This window comes from Ciconia boyciana, chromosome 4 (assembly GCF_034638445.1).
Source record: "Ciconia boyciana chromosome 4, ASM3463844v1, whole genome shotgun sequence".
In the NCBI taxonomy this organism is placed as follows: Eukaryota; Metazoa; Chordata; class Aves; order Ciconiiformes; family Ciconiidae; genus Ciconia; species Ciconia boyciana.
In genome coordinates this window covers 13,387,162-13,400,641 of record NC_132937.1, presented here as the reverse complement: position 1 = coordinate 13,400,641, position 13,480 = coordinate 13,387,162, and the positions used below count along the sequence as shown (strand labels likewise).

Here is a 13,480-nt window from a genome sequence, read left to right as displayed (position 1 = left end):
TACACACCACGGGGCACTCTATGGTTTTACTTGCGTGACCACGGAGAGGACATGAGGAAGTGGGATGGAAAACCTACCTCAACCCTAGAGGCGCAGGTACGTGAGTTGCAAGGAAAAACAATCACCAAAGGGGGTTCTTCCAGGAAAATTGCTGCTCCGGTCTCCAGTGGACACTTCCCCAGACAGAGTAAAAGGGCTGATCTTACTCCTGATTTTAATGAAGAAACTTCTGATTCATATACACAAGAAATGGGTAATGAATATTATGACCAGAATTAGGGGGGCCCTGCCTGCAGCCAGGTGGAGGAAAGGGACAACCGGGTTTACTGGACTGTGTGGATTTGATGGCCTGGCACATCAGACCCACAGGAGTATAAGGCTCTAGTAGACACCGGTGCACAGTGTCCGCTAATGCCATCAAGCTATATAGGGGCAGAACCCATCTGTATTTCTGGAGTGACAGGGGGATCCCAACAGCTAACTGTATTGGAGGCCAAAGTGAGCCTAACTGGGAATGAGTGGCAAAAGCACCCCATTGTGACTGGCCCAGAGGCTCCGTGCATCCTTGGCATAGACTACCTCAGGAGAGGGTATTTCAAGGACCCAAAAGGGTACCGGTGGGCTTTTGGTATAGCTGCCTTGGAGAAGGAGGAAATTAAACAGCTGTCCACCTTGCCTGGTCTCTCGGAGGACCCTTCTGTTGTGGGGTTGCTGAGGGTTGAAGAACAACAGGTGCCAATCGCTACCACAACAGTGCACCGGAGGCAATATCGTACCAACCGAGACTCCCTGATTCCCATCCATGAGCTGATTTGTCGACTGGAGAGCCAAGGAGTGATCAGTAAGACTTGTTCACCTTTTAACAGTCCTATATGGCCAGTGCAAATGTCTAATGGAGAGGGGAGACTGACAGTAGACTATCGTGGCCTGAATGAAGTCATGCCACCGCTGAGTGCTGCCGTGCCGGACGTGCTGGAACTGCAATACAAAGTGGAGTCAAAAGCAGCCAAATGGTATGCTACAATTGATATTGCTAATGCGTTTTTCTCAATCCCTTTGGCAGCAGAGTGCAGGCCACAGTTTGCTTTCACTTGGAGGGGCGTTCAGTACACCTGGAATCGACTGCCCCAGGGGTGGAAACACAGCCCTACCATTTGCCATGGACTGATTCAGATGGCACTGGAACAGGGTGAAGCTCCAGAACATCTGCAATACATTGATGACATTATCATGTGGGGCAATGCAGCAGAGGAAGTTTTTGAGAAAGGGAAGAAAATAGTCCAGATCCTCCTGAAAGCTGGTTTTGCCATAAAACAAAGTAAGGTCAAGGGACCTGCACAGGAGATCCAGTTTTTAGGAATAAAATGGCAAGATGGACGTTGTCAGATCCCGATGGATGTGATTAACAAAATAACAGCCATGTCTCCACCAACTAGCAAAAAGGAAACACAAGCTTTCTTGGGCGTTGTGGGTTTTTGGAGAATGCATATTCCAAATTACAGTCTGATCGTAAGCCCTCTCTACCAAGTGACCCGGAAGAAGAATGATTTCCAATGGGGCCCTGAGCAACGACAAGCCTTTGAACAAATTAAATGGGGGATAGTTCATGCAGTAGCCCTTGGGCCAGTCCGGGCAGGGCAAGACGTAAAAAATGTGCTCTACACCACAGCCAGGGAGAATGGCCCTACCTGGAGCCTCTGGCAGAAAGCACCAGGGGAGACTCGAGGTCGACCCCTAGGGTTTTGGAGTCAGGGATACAGAGGATCCGAGGCCCGCTATACTCCAACTGGAAAAGAGATATTGGCAGCATATGAAGGGGTTCGAGCTGCTTCAGAAGTGGTTGGTACTGAAGCACAACTCCTCTTGGCACCTCGACTGCCGGTGCTGGGCTGGATGTTCAAAGGGAGGGTCCCCTCTACACATCATGCAACTGATGCTACGTGGAATAAGTGGGTCGCACTGATCACACAACGGGCTCGGATAGGAAACCCCAATCGCCCAGGAATCTTGGAAGTAATTATGGACTGTCCAGAAAGCAAAGATTTCGGAATATCGCCAGAGGAGGAGGTGACACGTGCTGAGGAGGCCCCACTGTACAATAAATTGCCAGAAAATGAGAAGCAATATGCCCTGTTCACTGATGGGTCCTGTCATATTGTAGGAAAGCATCGGAGGTGGAAGGCTGCTGTATGGAGTCCTATATGACAAGTGGTAGAAACTGCTGAAAGAGAAGGTGAATTGAGCCAATTTGCAGAAGTAAAGGCCATCCAGCTGGCTTTAGACATTGCTGAATGAGAAAAGTGGCCAGTGCTCTGTCTCTATACTGACTCATGGATGGTGGCAAATGCCCTGTGGGGGTGGTTGCAGCAATGGAAGCAGAACAACTGGCAGCGCAGAGGCAAACCCATCTGGGCTGCAGCACTGTGGCAAGATATTGCTGCCCGGGTAGAGAACCTGGTTGTAAAAATACGTCACGTAGATGCTCACGTACCCAAGAGTCAGGCCACTGAGGAACATCAAAACAACCAGCAGGTGGATCAGGCTGCTAAGATTGAAGTGGCTCAGGTGGATCTGGACTGGCAACATAAGGGTGAATTCTTTATAGCTTGGTGGGCCCATGACCCCTCAGGCCATCAAGGAAGAGATGCAACATAGAGATGGGCTCGTGATCGAGGGGTGGACTTAACCATGGACACTATTGCACAGGTTATCCATGAATGTGAAACATGCGCTGCAATTAAACAAGCCAAGAGGTTAAAGCCTCTGTGGTATGGAGGGCGATGGCTGAAATATAAATATGGGGAGGCCTGGCAGATCGATTATATCACACTCCCACAAACCCGCCAAGGCAAGCGCTATGTGCTTACAATGGTGGAAGCAACCACCGGATGGCTGGAAACATATCCTGTGCCCCATGCCACTGCCCTGAACACTCTCCTGGGCCTTGAAAAACAAGTCCTATGGCAACATGGCACCCCAGAGAGAACTGAGTCAGACAACAGAACACATTTTCGAAACAACCTCATAGACACCTGGGCCAAAGAGCACGGCATTGAGTGGGTATATCACATCCCCTATCATGCACCAGCCCCTGGGAAAATTGAATGATACAATGGACTGTTAAAGACTACACTGAGAGCAATGGGTGGTGGGACATTCAAACATTGGGATACACATTTAGCAAAGGCCACCTGGTTAGTCAACACTAGGGGATCTGTCAATCGAGCTGGCCCTGCCCAATCAAAACTTTTACGCACTGTAGAAGGGGATAAGGTCCCTGTAGTGCACATAAAAAACATGCTGGGGAAGACAGTCTGGGTTACTCCTGCCTCAGGCAAAGGCAAGCCCATTCGTGGGATTGCTTTTGCTCAAGGACCCGGGTGCACTTGGTGGGTGATGCGAAAGGATGGGGAAGTCTGCTGTGTACCTCAAGGGGATTTGATTTTGGGTGAGAATAGCCAATGAACTAAATGGTATGATGGTAATTGCTATATAATACTGTGTGTCATCACTTTTATGGTTACTATACACCATATCAATGGTATTTCAATAAGGATCACCCAGATTAGTGAAGAATGAACTTCGATGACAGCAAGCAAATTGCAGCGGTGATGGAACCAGAACTGGCTTCAGCATGCAACAATCCAGCACCACACACCATCTCTCCTGCCCTGAAGGACTGTTATGACAGATGGAGCCCAAAGTCATGGACTAAATGAACTTAACAAACATTTTAGAGGGATGGCCCATAGACCAAGGGAATTATAGCTGTGTGTACATATATATATATATATATATATATATATATATCAAGAGACAGGAAAAGTGGTGGTGATTAATTGTATTAGAAAGGGTAGAACCTGGGCATGACGTAAATGGTATAGAATAAGGGGTAGATACTGTCCTGGTTTCAGCTGGGATAGAGTTAATTTTCTTCCTAGTAGTTGGTATAGTGCTGTGTTTTGGATTTTATTATGAGAATAATATTGATAACACACTGATGTTTTGGCTGTTGCTAAGCGGTGTTTACACTGGGCAAGGACTTTTTCAGCTTCCCCTGCTCTGCCAGGTGCACAAGAAATGGGAGGGGGGCACAGTTGATCCAAACTGGCCAAAGGGCTATTCCATACCATATGACATCATGCTCAGTATATAAACTGGGGGGAGTTGGCCGGGGGGTAGCGGTCGCTGCTCAGGGACTGTCTGGGCGTCAGTCGGCGGGTGGTGAGCGGTTGTATCACTTTTATTTATTTATTTATTATCTTTTTTCCCTCCCTTGGGTTTTGTTCCTCTCTCTCTCTTGTTGTTTTCCTTCTCATTACAATTATTATTATTATTATTATTATTATTATTATTATTATTATTTTGTTCCAATTATTAAACTGTTCTTATCTCAACCCACGAGTTTTCTTACTTTTGCTCTTCCGATTCTCTCCCCCATCCCACTGGCGGGGAGTGAGCGAGAGGCTGCATGGTGCTTAGCTGCCGGCTGGGGCTAAACCACGACAGCTCCCCAGTACAAGAGAGATATGGACATACTGGAGAGAGTCCAACTGATAAGTTAAAATAATAAAATAATAACATTTTTTTAAAAAGTTCATGACATTTCAGACTTACACTTTAAGTTTTTAAGAGTAAAGTTCTGACTCTACTGTTGATATGGAGTTAGATTCAGCATCTTTGCAAAGTTAAAAAATGTTGATCTTTAGAATAAAACTAAATTAAACAGTGGTTTAGTTATTTGTTATCTCTTTCCTTCACTTTTATCATCCTGCTTACTTTTTCTAGCTTTTCTTTGCAGTCAAACATTTTAATAGTATCACATGTGGGAGGGCTTAAGAAACAATTTAAACACAGTTAGTGATCAGCTCAGAAGTTGGCAACACTGAACATGTTCTTAGAGAATGGAGTTATTGGACTTGTTAGTTGACGTTACTCTGTCCACACACAAGCAAAATACAAAACAGCTGTCAGTTTTACTCATCTTTGAAAACCAGGTGTCAATCATTAATATTACTGTCAGGGATAAAAGTTTCAGTGGCTTAAGGAGGTAATAAGCAAAATACACAGCAGGAGATTTAAATTCCCTGGTGGAATGCAAATAGCTGGCTGGGTTCTTCCTCAGGGCCGAAATCCAAAAGAATGTTATAGAATTGTGACCAATAAGTTCATGTACATTTTCACTGATCATCATTTTACTGAGATCAGTAATTTGCTTACCTATAGCAGCTTATAAAAAGAATGTCTGAAAACAACCCAGTGAAGAATTCACCACTTCAGGTTGTAATTTAATTAGTTACTCACTCTGTTAAAACAGTGTATTTTCCACTACTGTAATTTATCTAGTGTTAGGTTCTAGTCACTGGTTCCTGTTCTGTCTTCCTCTAAGATTAGAGTCCTTCCCTATGCAGTTTTTATTCCATATTAAGGTATTTTAACTTCTGAATCTTCTCTTGACACTCTGCAGAGTTCTTTTTATGTTTCCCTCTAGAAGTCATTTTTCTAGTGCTTAAATCCTCCACAGCTTTTCATATGAAAAAGAAATCCAACAAAACCCCACAAACATTCCCCCCTGCAGTTTTATAGTGTTTGGTCCCACTTATCTCAGGTTACACAGAACAAACCTCAACTCATCACTTTTGTTCCTGAGTCTGTGAATCACATTCACTCCCCCACCTCCCAGATTGTTGTTCTAGCAGTATATATGGAACTGCCTATTACCACATGGTACTTTCCTGCAGCCATTAAATCCCTTTCCAGATTAACCACTTTCCGTGTCTTCCATTCTGTAGAGTCTGAATTCCTCAATATACAACTTTGCCATGCTCCCCATAACCCCCTCCCCATTTCTGTGAACTTGTTCTGTTTGGGAGATGATGGAGTCATGCATAAATAAAATCAGAGATTTTCCCATTTGTCAAATATGGAAATGAAGGGAGGGGAGCCCTTTGTTCTTAGGCTTTTTCTAGAATAGGAAGTGTTATGTTCTCTTTGCTTAAAAAGATTAAAAAAAAAAACATTAACAACAGAAAAACAACATTGAATTTATGCATGTTCCCAGCAACAGAGACATATTTAAAGCAAAATATTTACAACCGAGAGGATGTTCCCTGTGCAATTATAATAAGTCTACCTTAAGAGAAATTTCAGGGTTAAACTATTTAATAGCATGTTTACATTAATATTAGCTCATATAAATGGAAAAACTGAAACATTAGATAAAATTTCCTACTATTGCTATTACAGACTGTTTCCCCAGGTGTATTCTTCCTAGAAAACCCTACATACTGAAAACATGCAAGATCATTAACAACGGGAAAAAGACATGACTGAAAACAGGAAAACCAAAAACTATTTGTTGGCACATCATGACATGGATATGAACTGCATTTACAAAATAGAATTTTTGGTGCATTTTTCTTCATTCTAGCTTTTTATAAAAATGTTACAAATATGCATTCTTGAAACTTAGAACACATGAGGGAAGCAAAGTTACAAAGAACAGGAAAAGAGAACAAAGGCTGGTTTTAAGCACACAATATTTTAAGTCAGTCTTTAAAAATACTTAGCAGCATCATAAAATAAATAAAAATGTCCAACTACTATGTAGTTTAAAAAAAGCTACTCTTAAAACACAACAGGTCTTTAAATAGCAGAGTCATAAGGATAGCATGTTGTTGAAAGAAATACTACAAATCTGATGACAGATTCTGCACCTGGGATGGAGTAACACTGGGCACAAGTATAAATTGGGAGAGGAATGGCTGGAGAGCAGCCCTGCAGAAAGAGATCTGGGGGTGCTGATCGACAGCACGCCCAACATGAGTCAGCAGTGTGCCCTGGCAGCCAAGAGGGCAAACCACATCCTGGGATGCATTAAACACAGCATAACCAGCCAGTCAAAAGAGGTGATTATCCCTCTGTATTTAGCATTGGTGCAGCCTCACCTTGAGTATTGCGTGCAGTTCTGGGCCCCGCAATTTACAAAGGTTGTTAAGGTCCTTGAATGCATCCAGAGGAGGGCAACAAAGCTGGTGAAAGGGCTGGAAGGCATGTCCTATGAGGAACAGCTGAGGACTCTGGGTTTGTCTAGTTTGGAGAAAAGGAGGCTGAGGGGCGACCTCATTGTAGAAATATTTGTCTTATGGTTGCAGGCGCTGATATTAATTAAAAAAAAAAGGTAATCCATGATATCAGGATTAAAAATAATTTCCATTAAAAATGCCACTGAAACCAAAGGTATAAAAATATATATACACTGGCATGCAAAACAATGTCCAGTGCAGCATTAATCTCCTGGCAGTCAACAATGGGAGACTTCAAAAATGTAAGTACAGTATATACAGATTTCAGTAAAAGCAGCATTGGAGTAACATCTTGGCCTCACCATCTCTCCCATGGAGGAAGAAGACTTTTCAGTCTAGTATCAGGAATGAATATTAGATATGCCATCAATTTCAGTACATGCATTGCCAAAGCCACAAAGCATGGCAGATCTCTCTACAGTAAAAGTTGTTCAAATGTCACTCTGAAGTATAGACTGACTACATCAGCTTGCTTAACAAGATCTAGCATTTAGCTACAATACTTGTTGCCTATATGCTCTTTAGAGTAAATATCAGTAATGTCAAAATATTGGTCTTAATTTATCATTTGGGATTTAAGACTTAGGCTGCAGATGCTGAAAATAAGAGTCTTACTCATTATGGTAAACATTCACCTTTAATATTTGATTTAGGATCTGCTGTTTTAGGAAAACAGCAGATTTTTTTTATTTAGGATCTGCTGATTTAGGAAACTGCTGTTTCCTTCTACTATTAAGATTTTACTCAGCCATAATAGAAAGATTTCCCCAACAGAACACACAGTTTTGGGGGCCTCATTTTAATTCAACATTTTCTGTTTTCACTGTGCGCTTAATTCTTCAATCTCAGGCAAAACATTCTAGTAACTTTGTAGGGACAAAATTAACTGTGGGTTAAAATTTAGAGTTTTTCTGGATAACAAATAAATGCACAAATTGCATCATATGCCAAAACATGAAGGATAGCATTTCAAAACTGTTCAAAAACTTATCAGGAAAAACAAGTTAATGTTCAAAAGGAAAACAGAGGCCTTCAAGAATAAATAGGTATAAGGCCTGTCTTGTAGAGCCTTCCAACATTTCTATGAGACTTAAATAATAGGTTTCAGGATTCGATACTTTTATATTTTCTATGCATTAAATCCAAGACCTCTATTACCAGTTAGCTGTAGCTACTGTGACAAAGTGCAAAACTTTAAATTGTTCCTTTGAGGTTAGTTGGAATTTCTGTACTAACCATATTACATATACACTGAAGTTATGCTAGCTAATTGCAATGTTGATGTATTTTGATGTCATTTTTGTTCATAGGCGAGTTTGACTTTATAATCTGGGGAAACATGCATCTCTGCTCACATGTCTTCCAGTATTTGTGACTAAAAGAAGCTGAAGAACACCTGCCATAGAAATAAATTTTCTAAAGCATGGCCTTCTGTACAAGGATGTTCTCTTGCACTGATACTACCTGTTTTTCTTGATACTTTACTTGTTGATTCTTATGCAAGAGAAGTCAGAAAGAGAAAAAAACTGCAGCTGAAATTACCAGAGTCCCTTCAACACCAGGGAAATCCTAAAGCTTGGTAAGGTATCAAAAGAGGACAAATGCTGCCTGAGAATATTGCCTGCAAAGTGGAAGAATAGGCTTGTTACAATCCCTTCTCCTTTTCCTAATCAACTTCTCTAAGCTCAGAAACAGCCAAAGTGTTATATTTGGACTTCTCTGAATCGTGCTGGAATACTTGGATTTATCACTATCCTAATAGTCTAAAGAAACTTCTATAATAAAAGTGCAGTGCTTAAACAACCAATAACAAGTTTGTTCATATTTCAGCTGGAATTCAAAGTTATTTAAACTATTTAAAGGAACTAATCCTTCACAGACAAATGAATTTAAACCAAAACAATGAAAAACAAACAAAAAACCCCCGATCCTGAACTAATTTCGCTGGGTCAATTCTAAACACATTAGTTCTTAAGTTAGGGAAAAAGCTGTGGATAGGAAAAAACATCAGGATAACAAGTCCCATTACTAGAGTGAGAAAAGGAGGGTTAAATGGAGGAAGACAGAAAGACAGACAGACAGAAATGTTGATTCTTTGTCAAAGGCATCTTTTCTTCTAAAAATTATCAGAAATTAAGTAAGTAGTGAGGAAAAAGCAAGACAAACATTTAAGAATTCTGAATAAAAACTAGTAACCTCTCAGTCAGGTTTTACCTGCTTTTCTATTTCTGTGAGCTACTTTTTATTCCTAGCACTGATAAAGCTCTCCAAGAAAAAAAAAACATTTGCCAGCTACTGCTTTAAAGGAACATGTGAGCAGATACTTCTTTAAGCTTACATAATATACGTGGAAGTCAGGACTATGAAGCCTGCTATTTTTCTTTACAAGTCACTTTTGAGTATATCAGGTAGTTGTAAAAAGCATTGCTCACCAGTATAGTAATATGCTCCCTCTAGTTCCTGTGTCACCACACATTTCAAAGACATTTACTGCTATATTTTAGTTTTTAAATAAGCCTCCTGGACTCATGTAAGGATTAAATGAATCCAAAGAAAGACCATTTCCCACTCAGATCAAACTGCTGACCAGAAAGTCAACCTTTCAGTTCTGTGGAACAATGAAGCAGCAATAGCCAGAAGCATTGATCTTAATGTCTTAATGCCTTAATGTGTGACCTCTGAAGAATAAGACAGCGTACATACTTATCAAAAGCTCTGTGAAGCTCAACCACACACACAATCAATTACCTTTGCTGAATTAAATTTTATATAACTATAGCTCACTTTCAGTTATGAACTTTCAAAATAAACATCCGTGGCAACAGAAACTCTGTTACTTAGCATTATTTTGAAGTTTTCTCCAGTATCTAAAGTTCATTTCTGTTCTTCATATTGCAATAATAGGTTACATCTATCTAATGAGCTTCTTGGGCCAAGTTCACAAGAAACTGCACTATGTTGTTTTATTATTTTCCTGTATGAAACATTAACCATGGATATCTAACTATAACTTAACTGTAACTTAAAAGCTGGCCTTATCACATATCACATATCTCAAACTAACAGAAAGCAGGTCCAGTGTTGCTGGGCCTGTCATATTTTGACATTCTATTGGTCTGAATGACATTTCCTAGGAATGTTTCAAGATCTGAATCTATGAAGTCAAATATTCTTTAGACCAATTCACGCAGTTGAGCGTTTGTTACCATTAGTTACAAAAAGGTGGTGTGAAAAAAACAAAGCTTACAGTACCAGTAGCACTGAAATACTATACTGCAATGAAACTGCTAGAATCATGCAAGGTGTTCTCATATATCCCAAATGCATGCAGAAGGTACAAGCTGGTGCATATACATCTTTTCCTTGTACCAGTAAGTGCAACTTAATAAACTAATAAATAACTTTAAAAACATTCAGTGTAGCAAGACAGTTTATCACCAGCTTAAATCTTTAATTTTCTGCATTCACTGACAGTTTGCTTTCCCATATGGTAGTTTGCAAAGGATTAAATATTTATTAAGCTTTTCCATTTATAAATGCTTATTATATGCCAAAGCTTTACAGAAATTCAAGAGTAAAAAAACAGTAACATAAAAATAGCTAATATTAGTTAAACACTGAGAACTCTCTTTACAGTGCAATATTAACTTTTTAAAAAAGCTACTGCATATAAATTTCCATTCCTGTTTTCTGATTGCATGAATCGTGAAAAAATTGTCATTCTAGTTTGCTTAACAATGTTTTTATACTTAGGATCTATCCTTCCAACTAAACAAAACTTGTAAAGTTAATGCTTTGCTCCTCCTTACTTTATCGGCTTTATTATACAGAAAATCTATTTCTGAAGTCAAAAGTTATTAGTTTATTACTATATGGCCAAGTTAACACAGATTAGACTGGCAAAAGATGATGATCTGACAGAGCAGAAACATCAAGATTAACATTTTTTTAAATATAGGTAAGTACCTTTATAGAGGCACCAAAAACAAATAGCCCTTTCAAGTGAACTTTCAAAAAAAATTAATTTAATTTCAAAAGGGATCTTGAAATTACTAGATACACATATATCCCTGTCCCACTAACTTGGAACATACATTCAGCAATTTAAAATAAAGATTCTATATTTAATAGATTTCATATATATTATATATTTAATATATAATATATATTTATATGTACATTACACAGATACATACACTCAGTCAGCAGGATTAAACTGTTTTGTTTTGAAATGATTGATTGGTGTCACTAATCTACTTCAATTATTTTGTGAATTCAATGGAATTTATCCATTACCTGAAAAGAAGAAATTTAAAAATAATATTTATAACACCCTTCTTACTGCACAAGCATTCATGCATATATTTAGGCAGCAATACCTGCCAGGTTCACACATCTATTCCTATGTTAAATTTAAATTTTATACAACTTTCTTTACTGTAATATACAGTATCTCTTTTGCCCTGTTGGATTATTTCATTTTTCATGGAGAAAACTGATTAATAGCTATCCAACAATTTTTTTAAATACCCCTACTGTTCCATTGTATGGCTGTTTCAAGATTTTACTTACTAGGCAGCCACCATTAGCATATCTGGTACTCTACTAACATAGTTCAGTCACTGACTCTTGATTCTTAAAATATGAAATTTTGAGGGTGGCTTGCTGTTTATGGAAACAAATATACTCTGAGGTGTTATCTTTTCAACATGTCCACCAATACCCGCCACACAATAATGTCAGTCAATCCCAGTAGTTCAATAGTTCAATTAGTTACCTACCATTTCAGTAACAAAAAGTAACAAACCCAGCTGCAATTTTAAACATTATAAGAATATTCACCCTGAGAACACAGAATAAGTGTTTAAGAATAAATGCTATGTTTTTTCTTCGTATATAGCTTTTTCTTCATCTCCTCTTGGGTACTTGGGTTTGTATCTAGAATTTGACCTCATACTTGCTTTGTCAGTTGATCGGTTTATGCCACAGTCAGGTACTGGTGATAGAAAAGCCCAAAGAGGCTTGTGGAAAAGAGGCAAGCAGCAATCCACCAGGTGAGGAAAGACAAGAGTCCTCGGAATAGGAGAGGAGTGAAAATATTCTTTAGGCTTCCCAAAGCCATTGTTATTTGCACTACAGTTACTTTCATCTTTCCATCAACAGATGGAGACTCAGAATAAACTGAACTGGGAAGCGGATTGTTTTCTACTGCAGTGTCAGAAATAGATTCTGGGTAGATGCCCCAAGAATAATTACCTGTTAAAAAACAGAGTAACACATAAGATATTTGTAGAATTAGATTTTAAGTTCTGTTATTTCTAGCAACTCTATAGATCATCTTATATATATTTGTCAAACAAAAAAACCTGAAAAATTTTACTTATAAATTAGTAAATGCTAACTGTGTCCATCCACATGGCTTCCTGATAATACTAGTAAGCTATCAGGGTAGGATTCACCTTACCTTTTGACATCCTAACTTTTACATGTTAATCAGTTGCCTTGGGACCCTGTCAGTGCTGGGTGTGATTCATCTCACCATATGTAGATGTCTATTTTAGGATGGAATGAATCACAGACTAATAATGCCTATTTCTTTCTGTTCACATTTGGCAAAATGAATGCTGCCACTGCATGGTAGGCTGTGAAAGACATCCCTCAAAAGAAAGAAAAAAAACAGTGACATCAGATCTCCCAATAATGAAATAAACCCCACATCTTACAATTTCTGTTCAAAAAGTCCACTGAAATTTGAAATATTGAAAAAAAAAATTAACAGATATTCTTAAGGTTAAATCAACAATGCTTTATACAGCTCATTGTTGAAAGATGTCAAAAGCAGCAAGAGAAGAGCACAGCTTAAAAGCTGTTTATCAGCTTTGCCAGCAGGTCAAGGGAGGTGAGTCTTCCTCTCTACTCAGCACTGGTGAGGCCACACCTGGAGTCCTGTGTCCAGTTCTGGGTTCCCCAGTACATGGACATACTGGAGAGAGTCCAGTGCAGGGCCAAAAAGATGATGAAGGGACTGGAGCATCTTTCATATGAGGAGAGGTTGAGAGAGCTGGGACTGTGGGGCTGTTCAGCCTAGAGAAGAGAAGGCTCGGGGGGATCTTATTACTCCATATAAATACCTGATGGGAGGGAATGAGGAAGAGGGAGCCAGGCTCTTCTCAGTACTGCCCACTGATGGGACAAGAGGCAATGGGCACAAATTAAAACACAGGAAATTCCATCTGAACACAAGAAAACACTTTTTTACTGTGAGGGCGGTCAAACACTGGAACAGGTTGCCCATAGAGGTTGTGGATTCTCCCTTCTTGGAGATACTCAAAACCCGACTGGACACGGTCCTGGGCAACCTGCTGTAGCTGACTCTGCTTGAGCAGGAGGGTTGG

The 13,480-nt window shown here is 39.7% G+C and overlaps 1 protein-coding gene across 10 annotated transcripts in view; it reads right to left on the bottom strand.

Moving 5' to 3' along the window:
- The window catches only part of LOC140650450 (transmembrane protein 161B-like), a 74,883-nt gene that overhangs the window by 7,607 nt on the left and 53,796 nt on the right, over positions 1-13,480 (bottom strand). For 8 of the 10 annotated variants that reach the window (XM_072858662.1, XM_072858661.1, XM_072858664.1 and 5 more), the window contains one exon: positions 6,060-12,341. The exons of 1 other annotated variant lie outside the window; for it this stretch is intronic. In XM_072858662.1, coding sequence (XP_072714763.1) covers positions 12,064-12,341 — 278 coding nt within the window. In that variant the 3' untranslated portion in view covers positions 6,060-12,063. Of the gene's footprint in view, positions 1-6,059; positions 12,342-13,012; positions 13,319-13,480 lie in introns of those variants that run through there. One more of the 10 variants, XM_072858665.1, reaches the window with a different exon arrangement.